Genomic DNA, 19874 nt, shown 5'->3' on the forward strand with positions numbered 1-19874 from the left:
TTATCCATGTGTTCAGTGCCTGGGTATATGTACATGTAAAGCCTATAAGCTTTGAAAACTCAACCTGCCTTTCCCTGACAATGCTAAAAATATGCTTCCAAAAAAACCCCTCTACCCTGCTATAGATAGCACTAAATGGAGGCTTTAATTCAAGATTCTGCTAGCACCTTGTGGTTATGAAAAATACAAAAATCTGAACAGCTTGGAGAACTTTAGAGATTTTGTCTCTTCTAAAAATAAGATGATTGTCAGACATAATCATATTAAAAGCCATAAATACACAGAATTTTCATTCTGCAACTAACCTTAATACAGAGAGGAGTACAGTGCTCTCTTAGCAACGGCAGAATTTAGAAAATAAAGTACTATTTCTTTACTTTAAGTAAAGACTCCCACTTCTAAATTTGGAAGGACTGTGAAGGCTTTTGTAAGCACAACTACCAGCAGGAGGCTGAGATACAACCCAGTTTACTGCCAATAACCAGGAGATGAAGAGTGCTCTGAAGATCAGCTCTCAGAAACACATGGATCCTGGTTAGTGACATTCAACAGAGCAGGGAGGAAAAGGACAAATCGGCTCAGCAGGCCCATTTCTGCAGCTGCTCCCAAAGTGTTCTGTAGCAGAGAGACAAAAAACCAATCTCAAGCTAAAGGTCACGAGGAGAACTTATTGCACATCACTTGCAATTTCTCATCAAACACAGAAAAAGGAAGTTTTCACTCTCGTGAAAAGGTCCCTGGCAGCTGCTGCACTGAAGTCAAACCCCAAACCCGTGGGAGGATCTGAGATGTGCCCCAGCTATCAGATCCCAGATCTGCAAACACATCCCCTGGCATGCACAGACTCAGGCAAATCACTAATCCTGTGCTTCCAGTCCGACCCACCACACAGGGAGAGGCTTTGATTTTCCCACAGAGAGCAGCACAGTGTGCAGCTACTGCAGGGAAATCACCAAACCCAACCATGTGGGGAAAGCCCCGACCTGCACAGTTGGCACAGGCCACTGAGAGCATCAGCCCAGCACCTTGTGGCACCTGGGCAGGCTGGCTCCCAAGGATGGGACTCAGGAGCAAACTCAAGAGCTGCTCAAGAGTAACATCTGCAACCATCTGCTGTGACCCTGGGAAGTGAGTTTGAGCAACACAGCCACTGGAACCAAACTGGCTGGGAAACTCAGGGCATCCCTATCAGGCTGGCACCTCATCCTAGGGGACTGACACCTTTTGCCCAGGCTGACAAGCCTTTAGAAATCTTGTTTTTACAATTCTGGCAACTGTAATTCCCAAAAAAAACCCAGCATTACAAAACCAGCTGGTGTCTGTGTGCAGCCACAACAGCCAGCAGCAAGCTGCGGTCTGGACACCTTTTGGAGATAACACTGAAAATGCTAGGGAGAAATATAACAACTTTTCTGTTTAAATAAACTCTCATTTCACTAATAAGCCAGCAGAGGGCATAGAAAGACTGCAGTGAAACCCCTCTGCTCTTTCCCTGCCGGAGTGACACAAGGCAAAATGCTCCCCAGTGCCCTGTCCCTGTGCCTGGCTCCTCAGATGAGCAGGGAGGATCTCTCTGCCAGCAATGAGCCTAAATTAAGCTTTTGGGTGATAAAAACTCTAAAATTATGCCTGAAATAAGAAGTCACACCTCTTTTGCAACCTTTCCTCCTGTCATACCCAAAAGTGGTATCAGACCCCCCACAAGCCCTAACCAAAGATACATCAGGTGGTCTGAAACCCCGATGGAAATGCTGGAACCGCAAAGTGGTTGATGTGGTACCAAATCTTCCTGCCACCTCAGCACCAGCTCAAGCTACAGGATGTGGTCAAACACAACTCCTGGGGCTATGCCTGACTCCCCACAGCAGAATCCTCTCTGTTGGGGCATTTTTAGAGCTGGGATGAGGATAATTCACTTGGGTGGGAATATGGAAAATGGGAACGTTTGCAGTTTGCAACTGTCCAAAATCTGGCAAAAGATCCACATCATGTTTCAGTTCATTTCTTAAACCTCTCTCTCAAAATAAGGACTGCACTTTCACTCCAGAGCTGCAGCTCTGCGAATGGTGAAATCAGGAATTTCATTTCCCCTTGACAATCTCTTTTGACCTTTACAGTTCTTTCAACTCTTCAAAATGTTTTTATCTCCAGTGGTTCACAAACATGAACTGGGAATGGGTCTGAAAGCAACTAGGCAGGGGGGCAGCTTGAGAAGTGCTTTTCTACCTTTCTACCAATGTGCAGGTTCTCTCAATCCGACCCCAGCATCCTCTGTGCTATTCCAGCCTCTCATACACCACCTCTGATGGGTTGGGGCAGGGGCCCTCAGTGAAAATCGTCCCTTTTGAACTTTTGGGGGGACAACGTGTAGATTGTTTTTCAAATATTTGCTTGAGCTATTTCTGCTCTGCACTGCCAGCACACTTGAAAACTGCTGAATGCTTGCTTCCAGCAGCTGACCAAGCCAAGCCACCCTGTCCTGGCAGCACCTTCTCCCTACTTGTGGTTGAGCCTCTCACTTGAAATACAAATCCTTCAATTAATGCAGAGCAGCCTGGAGTAAAAGCAGGAGGGCCAGCAACTGCCCCAGTAACAGGTGCCAGCAGAGAGCTGGATTTAGCCCTGAAACAATAAGAGGCCAGAGTTTGCTGCTACTGTCACGCTCAGCCTGAAGTTACTCCTCTTGCATGTTTATTTTTGGTGAAACGTTTCCGAGTGCCGCTCCCTGATGAGAGATAGGCAAGGCAGTCCCTCGGGTACCTCAGGACATTTGTTACTGGAGCTGCTGGGGGACTCTCTGGGTCTGTTCCTACCCGAGAGTATCCCTCCTTCAGCCCTTGCTCTTGACTGCTCAGGGTTTGAAGCTGCCACAGGATCACTGTGAGCTTCTAACTCCGAGTTTCACAGAATCAAAGAATTGTTGTTGTTGGAAAAGATCACTAAGGTCACTGTGTCCAACTGTCAACATTCCTCCAAATAAAATACAACTATCAATATCTGTATAACCCACTAGTGCATGTCCTGAAGTGCCTCATCTACAAGGCTTTTAAATATCCCCAGGGATGGTGACTCCACCACCTCCCTAGGCAGCCCGTTCCAACACCTGACTGCTCTCTCAGTAAATAAATTCTTCCTCAGATTTAGTCTAAACCTCCCCTGGTGCAACTTTAAGCCATTTCCTCTGATCCCATCATTATTCACTTGAGAGAAGAGGCCAGCACCCACCTCCATAACACCTCCTTTCAGGTAGTTGTAGAGAGCAATAAGGTCTCCTCTCAGCCTCCTCTTCCCCAAACTAAACATTCCCAATTCCCTCAGCCTCTCATCACATGACTTATTCTCCAGACCCTTCACCAGCTTGGGTTGCCCTTCTCTAAACCTGCTCCAGCATCTCTAGAACTCTGAGTTTCTGAGATGCAGAGTGTGTTTACAAACCAGGAGGGGCTGCATGCTCTCCTGCCCATCCCACTGCTGCTCCATGCTCTCCTGTCCATCCCACTGCTGCTCCATGCTCTCCTGTCCAGAACACTGCTGCTCCATGCTCTCCTGTCCATCCCACTGCTGCTCCATGCTCTCCTGTCCATCCCACTGCTGCTCCACGCTCTCCTGTCCAGAACACTGCTGCTCCATGCTCTCCTGCCCATCCCACTGCTGCTCCATGCTCTCCTGCCCATCCCACTGCTGCTCCATGCTCTCCTGTCCAGAACACTGCTGCTCCATGCTCTCCTGCCCAGAACACTGCTGCTCCATGCTCTCCTGCCCATCCCACTGCTGCTCCATGCTCTCCTGCCCATCCCACTGCTGCTCCATGCTCTCCTGCCCAGAACACTGCTGCTCCATGCTCTCCTGCCCAGAACACTGCTGCTCCATGCTCTCCTGCCCAGAACACTGCTGCTCCATGCTCTCCTGTCCAGAACACTGCTGCTCCATGCTCTCCTGCCCATCCCACTGCTGCTCCATGCTCTCCTGCCCATCCCACTGCTGCTCCATGCTCTCCTGTCCAGAACACTGCTGCTCCATGCTCTCCTGTCCATAACACTGCTGCTCCATGCTCTCCTGCCCATCCCACTGCTGCTCCATGCTCTCCTGTCCAGAACACTGCTGCTCCATGCTCTCCTGTCCAGAACACTGCTGCTCCATGCTCTCCTGTCCAGAACACTGCTGCTCCATGCTCTCCTGTCCAGAACACTGCTGCTCCATGCTCTCCTGTCCAGAACACTGCTGCTCCATGCTCTCCTGTCCATCCCACTGCTGCTCCATGCTCTCCTGTCCATCCCACTGCTGCTCCTGCCCAGCAGCCCTGCGGTGAAGCCGGAAGCCGCAGCGGTCCAGAGGTCCGACCGCTCTCGCCACACTTGACGGAACTCGGGGGAGGTTTCCTGCCTGGTTATCTCAAGCACCATATTTAAGTTTCTTGGTCATGTTTGTAAGCTGCAACAGCTGAGCTGGGCCTTCCCACATCTCCCGTTCACACAGCTGACCTGGGAAATGGCTCAGGTTCTGTGCTAAGAGCTCTGCCATTGGCCAGGTATTTTCCAGCACCGTTATTTTCCTCCATTCCCCTCAATCCTTTCATGCCTCTGTTATCTTGCTCCTGCCCAGAACACTTTCAGCTTGGTCCCTGTGAATGGATATCAAGCCACAGCCCTCTCATTCAAGCTCCTCCTAAAAACATTTCTGCCAGAGACTACAACAACTGATCACTCTTCACCCCACTTCATCCCAAGTGCCCGGAATTACACAGCCTCTCTATTGCTGTCTTTATTTTTTTGTGTTACACAAAACAGAGCAGGAAAACAAATCCAGGAATAACCAACAATGGTGCTGCCCATTTGAGCTGGGAATCACAAGTTCAGATTCCCCCTCCCACCCCAGCATTTCTAATCTGCTGCCAATTTTCAAATACTTCCCCTCTTAGCTCATAAGTTACAGTGACCCCTTTTCCAACAGGGAACAATGTCATCACCTCTGTAACATCTCTGCTCTCTCCAAGCCTGAAAGGAAAGCAGGAAGTTTCTTCACAAATTGACCAAAATTTCCCTACCTGGAACCTCATTTAAGAAAAAAAAAAAAGAAAAAAAATCAAAAGAAAAATCATTTCAGCACATCAGCAGGGACCCAAAAGAAAACAGCTGGGTTTCTCTCTGGGTCCTGCCATGGTTTGTCCTAACCCAAAATGCAATGTCTATTGAAACGTTTTTACAATTTTAGGAGATTTGAAAGACTTGCTCATAAGCAGCAGGAATGCATTTCCAGAATCAGAGCCACCACCACTGCCCACCTTTCCCTTAGGGCTGGGTACTGCCCAAGGGCCACAGCACTTCGTGTAGCCAGATGCCAGGCAGCTCCCAGCAGGGCCCCACGTGGTGTGCACTCACACTGGGAAGGCCTTTTGCTCACATTATGCACCCATCCCCCCAGCAAGGCTTTCTGCTGCAGGCTCAGCACCCAACTAGTGAGGTCACACAACTTCTGACAGGTCTGGAGTAGGGACAGAGCTCAATCAGACCTGCCAGAGGTGATCTGATGAGCTCTACAAGACATGGGCCTTTTTTTTTTTTTTTTTTTCCCCTTCTGCTCTGCACTGCATGCCAGGTCTGGCTGGCATTCTGGATGCTGTGTTGTGACCAGCATCACTACTGAAAATCAACTACCACCACACCCAGAGCTCTTTAAGCAAGAAAACACAAAGGCTGTAGTGCAACTGCTGGATGCCATTTGCCCCCAGCACACTTCAAAACTCTAAAATTTGTCGAAACCACCCTTCTTGTAAGTTTCTGCTGCAAACAAACTGAACACAGAGAGGAAAAAAGGTAGTGTCTACAAACACATCAGTTTCTCCTACAGCCCTCTTCTAGAGGCTGTGACACAGACAAAAGGCTGGTAGGAGGAGCAGCTCTGGAGGTTTACACCAGTAGCTCAGGGATATGCCAGTTAACTGAGACCTCCTGGGCTGATCTAAAAGCTGTGTCTGCTCCCATCCTCCAGGTGACAGCCTGAACGCCCCGACCAGGGATACACAAACATGCGTTAAAGCACAAACCATCCTCGTTTGAAACAGTACAAAGTTACTGAAAACACCAGAGGCAAAGCTGCTCCTACCTTTCCGTTTTTGAGCCTTCCAGAGGAGAGGATGCGAGAGACACGTGGCTGGAAGGGCCGACACTCCTCGTGGCAGTTCAACTGATCCAACCCCTCCGTTATCTCCACCGAGTTCTGCTCCACAAACGAAGCGATTCCGCGCTTTTTGCTGCGGCGGGCGGCCCGCTCCAAGACCTGCCCTGGAACTGTGGCACATTTGACAAAAGTCACTACAGAAAAGTCAATGTCAGCGACTGGAGAACAGCCCAGGTCCTCAGCATCCAGAATGTTCATGGGAAGATCTTGAGAACCTGGTAGGTCCCTGCCCGTGACCTGCTCTTGCTCCAGGGTACTGTCAGGGTCTTGAATCTCTTCAGCCAGGGTCTGTGGGAGGTGGGTCAGAGGCTCAGTCGCCGCAGAGCAGTCACCACCTGCAGCTGGAGAACAACTCGAGTCCACAGGATCCAGATCACTGACAGGAAGATCCTGAGAACATGGCAGGTCCGTGCTCAAGACTTGTGTCTTTTCTGGAGTACTGCCCAAGTCCTGAATCCCCAGCTCACCTCTGGACAAGTCTTGCAAAGGCAGCTGAGGATTTCTCAAGCTGTGTATATCCAGTTCTGCCTCTGAAAGCTCCTGAGCCACTGCAGGAGATGGATCCACGTCTTCAGCAATCACTGGAGCACAAGCCACGTCCTCAGTATCAAGTTCAGTCAGGGGCATCTGTGGAAAGTGGATCTGAGCCTCAGACACTGCAGAACAATCACCATCTGCAGCTGGAGAACAGTCCAGATCCTCAGCATCCAGGTTATTCACAGGAAGATCTTGAGAATGTGGCAGGTCTCTGCCCACAACCTGTGCCTTCTCTGGAGCACTGCCAGCACCTTGAATCCCCAGCTCACCTCTAGATAAGTCTTGCAAAGGCATCTCAGAGTTTCTCAAGCCTTGTTTATCCAGTTCTGTATTTAAAAGCTCCGTAACCCCTGCTGGAGAAGGATCCATGTCTTCAGCAGCCACTGGAGCAGAAGCCACATCTTCAGTATCAAGTTCAGTCAGAAATGTCTGTGGAGGGTGGATCAGAGCCTCAGTCACTGCAGAGCAGTCACCATCTGCAGCTGGAGAACAGCTTGGGTCTGCAGTATCCAGATTATTCACAGGAAGGTCTTCAGAACATGGCATGTCCCTGCCCATGACCTGTGCCTTCTCTGGAGTACTGTCTGAATCCTGAATTTGTTCAGTCTGAATTGTCTGTTGAAAGTCAATCAGATCCTCAGAGGGGTCTTTAGTATTTAGATCCACAAAAGAGTCATCTGCAAACTCCAGTGGGTGGGAGATGGATGTCTCTGGCCCAGAGGGAGAAAGAGATGTCTCATTAAACCTATCGTTCTCGCTGCCCAGGGCAGAGGAGCCAATGTCTTGTGACTCTTCTGTGGTTTTGCAATGCTGTGTGGGCTCCTTCCCCACCAAACTCTCAAAGCTCAGATTGTCCCAGGTGCCTGAATCTGGGGACTGCAGACATGCTCCCACTGTGCAGAAGGCCCCTGCGCTCTCGTTCTCGATTACCAAGCTCTCCTCTTTGTGGGAGGTCACATCCTGCCTCCAGCCTCGGAAACTCCGCTGAGGCCTTTTCTCATCAGGTGAAAATGCCCTTGAGGAGCCTCGCAGCCTCCGAGCTGCCTCAGCCACACTGGTGAAGAACCTCACAACACCCCCAAAGTGAGTGGCTCTGGTTGCACCATTTGTTTTTTTCCTCTGGCTGAGATTCTCCTCACATCTCGTATCAAAGTCAAAAGAAGAAGCAGAATGATCATTTGTATTTTCTAAGTTCTGGAAATTGGTTTCAGGCCTTTGATCTGGAAGCTTTGAATTATCTTTGCCAGTTAATGAAATTCCTTTCAGATAGCTCCAGACATCAGAGCTTTTTCCTCTTCTGCTCTCCTGTGGGAGCACAGCACACCTCTTTTGATTGTCCCCTTCTGTAATTGCAGGACTCTTAAAGTTTTCAAAACTTAAAGACTCGCTCTTCCTGACTGGTATTTTATGGCAGTTACTGTCATTATCTTCACTGTGTAATCTGACACTTATATCCCTGAGACATTTACTTTCACTGGCATCAATTTCAGGAATGCTGATATTCAGCTCTATGTCTTCAAAAGAAGAATCCAAATCATCAATGTACCCCGCATACGAGTGGCGGGAGGGCCTCCGACTCTCACCCGGTTTTTTAACCCTGTAGACAGCTCTTTGCCCGCTGCCATGATGGTCCTCCTCAGGGTCACAAGCAACCTGGACTCCAGATGCTCTCAAATCCACATGCTTGGGCACCCTGGAGGTTCTTCCCTTTTTTAATGGCCTTACTCTGTCCATGAAGGATGGCTTTTTTACCTCTGAGCTCTCAGAACTAACTCCAAGCAGGATCATGGACTGGGGTCTTCCTTTATTGGCAGAGAGTCCTTTCCGTCGTCTAACAAAATTCCAGATCCGGTTGCCCTTGGTTGTCTTCTTATACCTGGGTGCTTCCTCCTCTTCGTTTGGGATTGCATCTCTGGAGGTGCAGTGCTCAGCACCACAGACCTCCAGTGGGTCAGTGTTCCCTTCCTCCATGTTTGCTTGGAAAATCCTGTTTGCATATCCATTTGGAGCTAGCACGGGACCGGTGTGCTGGCAGCCCTCTGTCACTTCCATCGCCCCGGCTCCCAGCTGCTATCAGGGGTCACAGATGCATTGTCTTCAGGTTGTTTCCTTCACAAGACTGAAGGGGAAAAACAAAACAAAACAAAAAAAACAACAAAAAGAAAGCAATTAGGAGCAGAAAGTTTTTTTAGAAGTCACATTTGTTAAAGCAGCACAGGTCAAATCCTATCCCAGTGGCAGTGGTGGTTTTGACACTGATCTTGATGAGGCTGAAATTTTTGCTCCTGAACCAACGGAATTTTAAATCAACAGAAATCTATTTAAATGCCTGAAGATTGAGTGACCACAAATAAGCTTCCTGCATTAATAAAGTTACCACAAAGTATACAAAGGACACCATAAATCACATCTTTGGTTTGCAAGTCACTGGGACTCTAAATGCGGAGAGGAAGGGGCAATGACAGTAAAGAGTCCCCAGGCCTGTCACTGTCACCTTCACCAGCTCTGTCTGCCAGGAACCAGCAATGCACTCCCAGCAAGTTCAGTCTCTTCAGGCAGGCATTCAAAGAAAAATCAGGATGAGCCTTTTTTCCCTGGAACCAATGCAATTCTGAAACACTACAGTATTAGAAAACTTATGCAATATCCCAGCCAGGTTTTTCCTCCTATATCTATGGCAACAGCATGGGAATCCCTTGCTGTAACTGGACTGCTAAATGAAAGCTGCTTGGCCACCACTCAACACTACACAAAACATGTGTTCCCCTCAAGTGAGTTCCACCCTAAGTGAAGAGGATTAAAACTACAAGTGCTCCATATGCAACAGCAACCACTCCAAAGGCTTTGTGGGAAAACATCTGAACTCCTGCTCACACAGATCCCAAAGCTCCCCTTCCACTGCAGTAGCTCTGCCCTTCCACAGCTTCCTAAAGTAGTCCTGGGTTTGTCTACCTCTGTGACTACATTCCAGGCACTAAGCAGGGTTGAAGTCCTTCAACTCCCAATCCTACTCTCAGGAGAAAGAATTAAGTGAGAATAGGAAAAAGAAGGGCTACAGCCCCAGAGACACAGATTTGACAATGGGAAAACTTTCAACATTCCCCAGAGGAAGTTCACTTCTGCTTTAGGCTGCTTTACTCTTCTATAAGCAATCCCTATAGCTATAAAAAACCCCAAACCATTGCAGTCACTATTTCTATTAAAACAAAGGTTACTAATGAAGCAACTATTTACCTGGACACCTCATGGACAAGAAAATTTGCATTCAGTCAAATAAGCCCCTGTTTCTACCATGCTATTGGGTCTACCTTCAATAAGTGATAAGCTGAGAAACCTCCAGGAATGGCAGCGACACCAAAAAAACAGAGAATAGACAACTGAGGTCAACAACTACTATCCTGCTTTTTTAGGAACAACAGTCATCTAGCTTTTGCTACAACCATGACACAGGGCTTGTGCCAAGCATTTTTGGCACCAATGACACTTAGGATAGCAAAAATGAATGTTTGCTGCTGTGGTGGTTTGACCATGGCCAGCTGCCAGATGTCCACCCCACTGCACTATCACTGCCCCTCCTCCCCAGACAGGACAGGTGGAAAAAGATGAAAAGTCTCATGGGTTAATAAAAAGATATGGAGATCACTTATGCATTAGTGTCTAAGCAAAACAGATTTGGAGGAAAACTGATTTGGTTTATTGCCCATGAAAATTGATTTGGATAATGAGAAACCAAGATAAAACTACCACAACACCTTTCCCCCCACCCATCCCTCTTTCCCCATGACTCAACTTCCCACCCTCACTCCTGATGGCTCCACCTCTCCCCACCCTAAGAGGCACAGTGGGATGGGGAACTGGGGGAGGTAGAGTTTGGACATAACAGTTCCTCTCTGCTGCTTCCTTCTCCTTAGGCTTTTTCCATTCTCCCGCATTGGGCCTTCACAGGCCACAGTTCCTGTCAGAAGAACCTGGTCCTGTGTGAGGCCTCCAGAGCACGCCATTCCTGTCAGGAGAACCTGCTCCCTTGTGTGACACCACCAGAGCCCATAGCCCCTGTCAGGAGAATCTTCTCCTGTATGAGACTACATGAGTTCACAATTCCTGTCAGGAGAACCTGCTCCTGTGTGACACCTCCACAGGCCACAATTCCTGTCAGGAAACATCCACCCGCTCCTCCATGATACCTCCAGAGCCCACAATTCCTGCCAGGAGAACCTACTCCTGTGCAGTACCTCCAGAGCACACAATTCCTGTCAGGGAATATCCCTCTGCTCCTCCATCACACCTCCAGAGCCCCCAGTTCCTGTCAGAAGAATCTTCTGTATGGAACCACCAGAGTTCACAATTCCTGTCAGAGAACATCCCCCTGTTCCTTCATGGGGCCTCCAGAGCACACAATTCCTGTCAGGAGAATCTGCTCCTGTATGAGACTTCCAGAGCCCACAATTCCTGTCAGGAAACATCCCTCTGCTCCTCCACGACACCTCCAGAGCACACAATTCCTGTCAGGAGAACCTGTTCCTCCATGACACCTCCAGAGTTCACAATTCCTGTCAGGGAACATCCCCCTGCTCCAGTGTGACACCGCCAGAGCCCACAGTTCCTGTCAGAAGAATCTTCTCCTGCATGAAACTACCAGAGTTCAAAATTTCTGTCAGGAGAACCTGCTCCTGTGTAAGACTTCCAGAGTCCACAATTCCTGTCAGGAAACATCCCTCTGCTCCTCCATGACACCTCCAGAGCACACAATTCCTGTCAGGAGAACCTGCTCCTCTGTGACACCTCCAGAGTTCACAGTTCCTGTCAGCAGAATCTTCTCCTTTATGGGACCTCCACAGGCCACAATTCCTGTCAGGGAACATCCCTGTGCTCCTTCATGCAGCCTCCAGAGACCACAATTCCTGTCAGGAGAACCGGCTCCTGTGCAGTACCTCCAGAGTTCATAATTCCTGCCATGGAACATCCCCCTGTTCCTTCATGGGGCCTCCAGAGTTCACAATTCCTGTCAGGAGAATCTGCTCCTGTGTGACACCTCCACAGGCCACAATTCCTGTCAGGGAACATTCCCCTACTCCAGCTCCTCCTCCCCTCCATCTTTACTAACCTCAGGATTCACAATCCTGCTTCTCACTGTAGGTTTTTTCCTCACTGCCCTCTGGCATTTGTTGCCTTTTCTTGACCATTTTTCCAGAGGCAGTGCCAGAGGGGCTCTGCTGATGGCTGTGGTTTGGTCCCAGCCCCTCTCCAAGCCCACTGCACACATTCTGAACCAGTTCTCTGCCACAGACACAGCTCTGGGTGCCCAGCACACAGCCCATGGGCCTCTTGTACTCTCCAGGATGGAGATTTTTAAAGCAAACCCCTTTCCCCAGGCAAAGAGCTGCTCTGGGGCCTGCGTGCGGCCTTCAACCAAGTCACACATGGGTTGTGCTGCACAGAGACCACAAAAAACTTTTTTTCAAAAAGTAAAAACAAAACCCCAAGGTTTTAGCACTGGAGGAACAGAGCAGCTCCTCGCCCTGTGGGCTGGAGCTCTGGGTCTGTGAGTTATTCACAGAGATCCCCACTGCAATTCAAAGAGTAACAGATTGGGATGGATTTGAGTCATTTTCAAGTTGTGCAGCCAGCTGGCAGCAAATGACAAAAAACACAAAAAGGTCCCTATTTTTTCGTTGTTGTTGTTGTTGTGCGTGTTTGTTTTTTCTTTCCAGTTTTATGTTTTATTGGTTTTGGCTGGGTGGATCCTGTGAGAGGAAAGAAAATTCAAAGGGAAGAGGCTTTTCTGCAAAGTCTTTGGGGGGGATATTAGCAGAGAGAAGGAGGCTGTTTCTCATGTGTTAAGCAAAAAGCAGCCTGTAACAGGAGACAGATCCTACAGGGCCCTCCCCAGAGAAGCAACACAACCCAGAAACACAGGGTGAAAGGGGGGCTTTAAAATTAAAAACAGATAATACTTTTTTTTTTTTTTAAAGCAGCTTTAAATAAGATGTAAATTAGAGCCACCACACAAAGGCAGAGTGGTCTAAGCAGACGGGGCACGGGTGAGGACCAGTGCTTGGTGGCTCCTCTCCACCTTCCCCAAACCTCTCCTCATCTTTGAAACCGCCACAGTTGCTTTGGCAAAACTCTTCCTGAGGGATACGTGGTACAGCAGGACACAGACATGGTACTTAAAAGGTCTCATGATCAGCTGCTAGCAAGTGTTTAGTGTGAGAAAAGCACCACCTTGTTGTCTAATTCACACCAATGAAACCTGCAGGACTGCACACACTGAAAGCACTGCCTAAGCCTGGCAGGAGCACAGGTTTGTCAGCAACACAGGTCCCTCATCTCCTGCAGCCCCAGCAGTGTCACCTGAACCAGGTCCAAGGACTGGCACTGTCTCACCCAGAGCAAAGCCTCCCAAGCACTGAGGCAAATTGTCTGCACTGGAAAAACTACCAGACACCTTCACTCAGACTTCTCTGACCAGGTGCCAAAATCTGCTACATTCCATCAACTGACACAGCCACCGAAATGAGTGTCTGCCCCTGTGCAAACACACAACAGCAGCATCCTGGTGGGAAAGCCATGTTTTAAATAAGCCAGGCAGAGAAAGGTGACCTTACCAACCAAAACACACGGGCTCAGGGGCATTAAGGCCCAAAATAATAGAATAAAATTTCAGTGTGGAGAAGAGTTGTCAGAGTATCTGAGGAACCATTACTTGTCTGCCTAGCATGCAAGCAGAAGGAGGTTTCGAAAAAATGCTTTGAAGTCTACTTATTGGCCAGAAAACTGCAACAGTCAGTCAGCCACCTGTTTGTTTTTCCACTCCTTGGAAATGATGTCACAGAATCAGACAGGTTGGAAAGGATCATCAAGTCCAGCCCTGGATGCACTACCACCGTGGTTCCCAGACCATGGCACTGAGTGTCACACCAGTCTCTTTTTAAAAACCTCCAGGGAGGGAGAATCCATCCCCTCCCTGGGCAGCCCAGGGAGTAATGTCATAGCAAGTTGCAGCCCAGCAGTGAAGCTGCAACCACCCTGTGTGCAGGACTTGAACCACAGAAAACAAGAGGCAATGATGCTACCTTACACCTCTCCCACTACCCCCTGGCTCAAAGCCCAAAGGTTGGCTCAGCCAGCTGCTCATGGCTGGTGCATTTGGTCAACAAAAAACACAACATCTGACCTGGTGTGGAAAATGGTTTCCTAAAACCATAGCTACCAGTCAAACACCAAAAACTGCTTCTGCTTACATGGGGCCCTGCCCTCTGCAAAAGACTCTGCTATTCTTGTCACACAAGCCATAGCCCTTCATCCTGAAAATTCTCCTTCCTTTTCCATGTCACTGAGGTGGACAGTTAGGTTAGGATTGCACAAAATCCCAGGCTGATGGTACCAGGTGTGTTACACAAACATCTGAATCCATAACCATGATTCCTCCTCCAAATTCTTTGCATTTTTTTTCCAATCTTCAAGGAAGAACTAGGTGTTTGCTATCTCATTCATGATTGCAGAACATTTCCTTGGCAACAAGGCTCTTCTGGCATAAAACAGGTGGGAGTAATACCAATTTTTCTCCTTTTAAGGGTGACTTAGCAGCGATACACATAAGCAGAAATAACACTGCTACCTAGGAAAAAAACCCACCAAAAATGCTGAGCAGTTGGGACCACATCTAGAAAGGGATTCCTTTCCTAACAGGCTTTTAGGCTTGAGTATTTTGGAAGGACTCTGAGCCATGAGAACATTCAAACACAACTGAAACACAAGTCCTCAGAAGGAAATATAAGGGACCACAGCAGCAGATGTTTTGGGAAACATCTTTACAGAAGATTCATTTCACCCACACTCACACTGGGCACACAACTGTAATGCTGAGCTTGGGTTGCACTGCCTCAGCACCAGACCCCTGAGCAGGAAACATTTCATTCCACAGAGCAGCCTGACAAGGGAGTGCTCAAGCCTCCCCCCAGGCAGGCAGTAGGTCAGACAGATCCTTTATTCCAGTCCACAAATTTTCTTGCTTTAATTCTTCCTTTCCTCTACGCCAGTCCCACTGGGAAGCAAGTGACCCCATGATGCCTACAAGGGTTAAACCCCAACCTTTTTGGTACCATGGCAGGACTACAAGGGCTCAAGATAATAACAGATGTGGTCAGTGTGTGCTAGATTAAACTTCTGGCTGTTACACCTCTTTAGTTATTTGATTAGCTGCTGTGGGTCATGATGCTGCCTTATTGACTTTGAGAGCTGACATAAGCATTCCTGACACATCCCAGTGCTTGATCCCCTTTTGCTGTATGATAAACTCCAAGAATTGTTAGTGACTGTTTCCAATTTCTGTTGCTTGCACTGGTGTCTGTCACTTTGTTCTGCTTTGCCTGGGAGGGTTACAATAAAAGCATCAGCCCTGAACCCAGCCCAGTATTTGGGTCCTACCTTGCTGCTGCCCCAGTACTCTGAGAACCATCTCATGGAGAAAATCAGCAATTACACCCTGGATACACCTTGTGGAGAGAGGAAAGAATGGCACCTACTCCTTCCTCTCCTTCAGGAGATCTTTCCAGCCTCACTGTACAGCCTTTCAGGTCTTTGCAGACCCTTGTGTAATCAGACTGTTCATACCAGCAGGTGCTGGGAGCCTGATTTTAGCAATTGTTCTTAGTGTTAAATGATTAATTGGGAACAATCACGGGAGCATGCTCCCAGCCAGTGGGTCTCTGGGTGGCAGGGTACATCCCAGTAGGTGTGCTGAGCAGCACCCCCATCCCCACCAGTCAACAAAACAAAACCCAGGCAGGCCTGGGAGCTGTGGGACATGGGAGAACACATATCCCAGGTTATATCTAAATTCCCTCTACCAAGTGACCCAAAAGAACAACTATTTCAGCTGGGGCCCTGAGGAGCAACAAGCCTTTGAAGAGATCAAAAAGGAAACTGGTGGTGCAGTAGCCCTTGTAGCAGTCCAGAGAGGATCACGGATGAGAAACATGCTCTCCACTGCAGAGCCTCCAGCAGAAAGCACCTGGAGTGACCCATGGTTGACCTCTGAGTTTGGAACCGAAGTTATAGAAGCTCTGAGGCTCACTACACCCCAGCTACAAGGGAGACACTAGGAGGACATGAGAGGCTTCAAGCCACACCAGAAAGAGCTGGTACCAAAGCCCAGCTCCTCTTGGCACGGCGGCTGCCTGTGCTGCACTGGGTGTTCCAAGGACAGCACCTGCTCTTGCTGTGGAGCAATGGCTCAGGACACCCCTCCAAGGCTCTCCCCCTTCTGTCACCCTCCAGCAGCACTGAATTCTCCTCACAACCCAACGCCCTCTCTCCCAGCATCGCCCGGCGCTGCCCCTCTGCACCGCGAAGGCGCCGGCGGCCTGGCAAGGCTGGAATGCAGCGAGGGCCTCTGGGGACATGATCTTCCACTCAGCTCTTCCTCTGCAGGATCCAAAACAACAAACAAGAAGGAGCCTTTGGCCATTGTTTGTCGGGGAAGGGGGGTGTCGGGGAGAGGGCACGCGGCGCAGGCTGCCAGAAGGCATGGCTGAGCTAAGGAAGTCCTGCCTGGGCTTCGGTGTATCCGCTCCTCTCCAGGAGGGGCGGGGGGAGGCAGGAAGGAGAGAAAATAGAGAACAAATGATCATGTAACCCTTGAGAGAAACCTGTCTGCTCTCGGACAGAGTATTTAGCCCAAGCATGCAGCGCCTCTCGCTATACAAAAGAAAAAGAGGAAAGAAAACCCCGCCAGTTCTTCCGTTACCATGTTCTACCACCGAAAAAAAAAAAATGGGAGGAAACAGATGTTAAGCTCTCCAGTGTCAGGAAATTATCTCTTTCATAAGGGTACAGTTACTTCAGCATATTTAGGTCAAATAAATAGGGAGAGAATTGTGACTTCACCCCTTTTTTGTTTATGTCTCCACAGACGTTTCAGCTTCTCTCAGTGCTGCTCTGAAGGACCAACAGCAAAGCTGCACTCACACCTCCACGGTGTTCTCCCAGATGATGTGAGCAGGAGCCAGCAGCCCCTGCCTGCCCAGCAGCTCCCCACACCACAAGCTGCTGCAGCCCCTGCAGCTATTCCACATCTCATGTCTAGGGGGCAAGAAGGACAGTTTGCTGCTGGGCTTCAGCCAGGCATGGCAGCACCACAGCTCACACATTAATTTTTTCTTCAAATAGAAGTGGAAGGAGCACGGAGAAGAGGCTTGAGTGAAACATCTGCAAAAGGGATCTCCAGGCCATCAGCAAGCACAGTTACGACTTTCCGGTGCCGGGTCCCCGAGGAGAGCTGAGCAAGTGCCCATAGGAAGTGACCATAGAATTGAAACTGCATCTTACATGCTCTGCAAAACATGTTACACACAAAGTTAAACCCCCTCGTTAGGGGCAGCAGCTGAAGTCACCTTCCAGCGGGGAGTGAACAGATCTTACTGCAGCACTGAGGTTTCAGTGGCAGAAGGGACTCTGCAGCAATGGTCTCCCTCTCCACCACCAAGTGCAACCCAACCCAGCAGCCACCCTCCCTGTGGCAGCATGCCTCTGCCCCACACGGTTTTCTCTGGTTTAAGCCAAAGCTTTTACAGTCCTGGCTCTGCATTTGTGTTCCTGTTAATTCAATATTCAGTGGGCAGACGGATGGATGCACAGCCCGATAGCTCCATCCTTGTATTCATAAGGACGGAACTCAAAACTTCAGTTTGAGTAAATCAGTTCACTCATGTATAATTTAAACGTTACTTCCTTCCCATTTCAGGGAGCTTTAGAGTTTGTATGATGGTCAAACACAATGACATTAGAGGAGGAGACTCATTTTGCCTGCAGCCAAAGGAGAGACAGTTGCTCAACTGCATGGGTCAGATAAACTGGACTCGTCCTGGTGCTGCCAGGGGAAGGACCAGCTCACCACAAACACAAGAGGCTCCACACCCAGGGCTTGGTGGGCCTGATGAAATGGTGCAGCAGTGGAGAGAGGTGCCAGGCAGCTTTGCAGGGTACCAGCATTTGGCTGTGCATCACACTTAGCCCTAAAACCCTCTGCCAAGCCAGCGACAGCTTTAGATGTGCATTGCCTGCACAGAAAAGGAGATAGAGCCATCATCAAACTCCTCATGAAAAGCTGGACAGGAGAAACTGGAGAACAAAACAGGGAGGTAATCAAAGCTTGTCTTAATTAGAAAAGATGAAGATGTAACAGCTTAGCTCCTACTGAAGCTGAATTTCAGAGCAAGGCTCTGCACAGAGCCCAGAAGGCTTTCACCCAGGATGCACAGGGACCCCCAAGAAAATGAGGGAGCCTGAAAAAGCAGTCATCTTCCAGAACAAGGTTATGTTTTGATGCACATCAGCCATTTCCCCAATCTTCTCAGGTATTTGGCACCAACTGTCACCATTGTAACACAGAAATACAATACCTGCCGTTACATGTAGATGAGTTAAGCTGTACACCAGTCAGCTGAAAGTAGTTAATTATGCATAAGAACATTTAATTACAACCCAGTAGCAGATGTAGGTACAGTGATGAGCCAAAACAAAACAGCAGAGGCAGATTTAGGGGTCTACACCCCTCCACACCCCGTTAAGTTCAGGCTGCTGGCTGCCATCCTTGGTGAGCATGCTGGGAGAAAACTTCCTGATGCTTGTGCCATTACTTTGCATTCCCAATTAGTCAATTTAGTAGAGAAGCCTCAGAAGGTGACAGCTATGGCACTTCCCCACCACAAACCCTTTAAAAATCCTTCCCTTCTCCTAAAATCCCTAAGTAGGAAAAGCATGGCTGCCCGGCGCCTGCAGACAAGGACAGAAATCAGGGACCAGCACTGAATTGTTTATATCTTGAGACAAAGATAGTGTCTAAATAATTGTCTATTGTATCCCAGAGACAGTACAGGAAAGCTCTTCCCCTAGCAGGGAGCCTACAGGTCACACATGCTTCTGCCATAAGATTTGCTATAAATAATTTTTTGTTGAGCAAAGGTTTGTGCTGGTTGCAGAGCAGAGAGAGGCAGGCACTCTGCTCCTATCGGTTTCAGCCATTACCTCTCCCCAGAGAATGCATATCCTACCCTATTGTTCCTGCTCAAATGTTTGAAAGAATTATTTTTTCCTTGCTCCTTTTGTTTGAGGAGTTTATTTATATTTCCTCTTTGACATGGACTTACTTTTTTTGTAGTGGTAAGTGCCATCTTACAAGGCAGCTCACCAATGCCAACAGTGAAACGAGGTGGGGAGGGTCACATTTGCAGATACATTGCCATAGTTACAGACCTTCCAGTCTGCCTTTCAGTGGTAATGGATGTTCAGCACATTCAGCTCAGGATCAGAAACAAAGAGCTGAGAGCCAAGGGCAGCACCAAATTCACATGCAAAGACTGGGAGCACATGCACCAACCTGTCCTGCTCAAACACTTCCAAGAATTATTTCACCATATTACTCAGCAGCTCCCTTGCATTGCCCTGATGTCAACAGGCATCTCCCATGTACCTGACAGCCTCCCCGTGAGCCCTGTTCCTATCTCCAGACAGTCACCAAGTCACCTGTTCTTTTCTAGGCAGCCACACGGGTGGGATTTCCCCTCTACTTCTTTCTCTCAATGCCCTTCCTCAGAGCAGCTTGAACAGGAACCATCACTTCTTTCAGGTTTCTCCATCATCCCCGTGTCGAGGGAGGGAAATGGGAAGCAGGATGGAAAGCTCCCAGCTCTCCTGAAGAGGCTGCAAGGAACAAACCTGCCCCACAGGTAAGCAGAGCAAACCAAAACGACCACCCAGCTCCTTTACCCACAAATACAACAGGCATGGGACTGGCCACCAGGTCACTGCTTTCCTTTTGATTCCCCAGGCACCATGGTACAGAACAATGAATTCACCAAGCAAAGCCTTTTGACAAAAGGGAGAGGTACCACCTCACCATGCTCTGAAATGGGTGAAAAGTCTCAAGCTGGAGCCCAGGGTGTCCAAGCCTTTGCCTTCAACAGCAAATGACTGCTTTAGGAGACTTCTGCACTGTGTTTGGGTAAAATCAACCCCATTTCTGGGTATTTGGAGGTTTGCTGTTCCAGAGAGGCCAGTGACACCTTCTGTGTACTCAGCCACTGCTGCATTCTGGGACATCCAACCTGGGGAGGCAGGTGGCCTTGCACAAAATTGCTTTTAGGCCTGTGAAAAAC

The 19874-nt window shown here is 48.8% G+C and overlaps 1 protein-coding gene across 3 annotated transcripts in view; it reads right to left on the minus strand.

The window, feature by feature from the left end:
- The window catches only part of ARHGEF9 (Cdc42 guanine nucleotide exchange factor 9), a 174187-nt gene that overhangs the window by 144582 nt on the left and 9731 nt on the right, over nucleotides 1-19874 (minus strand). For all 3 annotated transcript variants that reach the window (XR_011728674.1, XM_071757709.1, XM_071757708.1), the window contains exon 2: nucleotides 6103-8833. Coding sequence is in view for 2 of the 3 variants with exons in the window: in XM_071757709.1 (XP_071613810.1) it covers nucleotides 6103-8766 (2664 nt within the window). In the remaining variant the exon portion in view is untranslated. The remainder of the gene's footprint in view (nucleotides 1-6102; nucleotides 8834-19874) is intronic.

This window comes from Heliangelus exortis, chromosome 14 (assembly GCF_036169615.1).
Source record: "Heliangelus exortis chromosome 14, bHelExo1.hap1, whole genome shotgun sequence".
Taxonomy (NCBI): Eukaryota; Metazoa; Chordata; class Aves; order Apodiformes; family Trochilidae; genus Heliangelus; species Heliangelus exortis.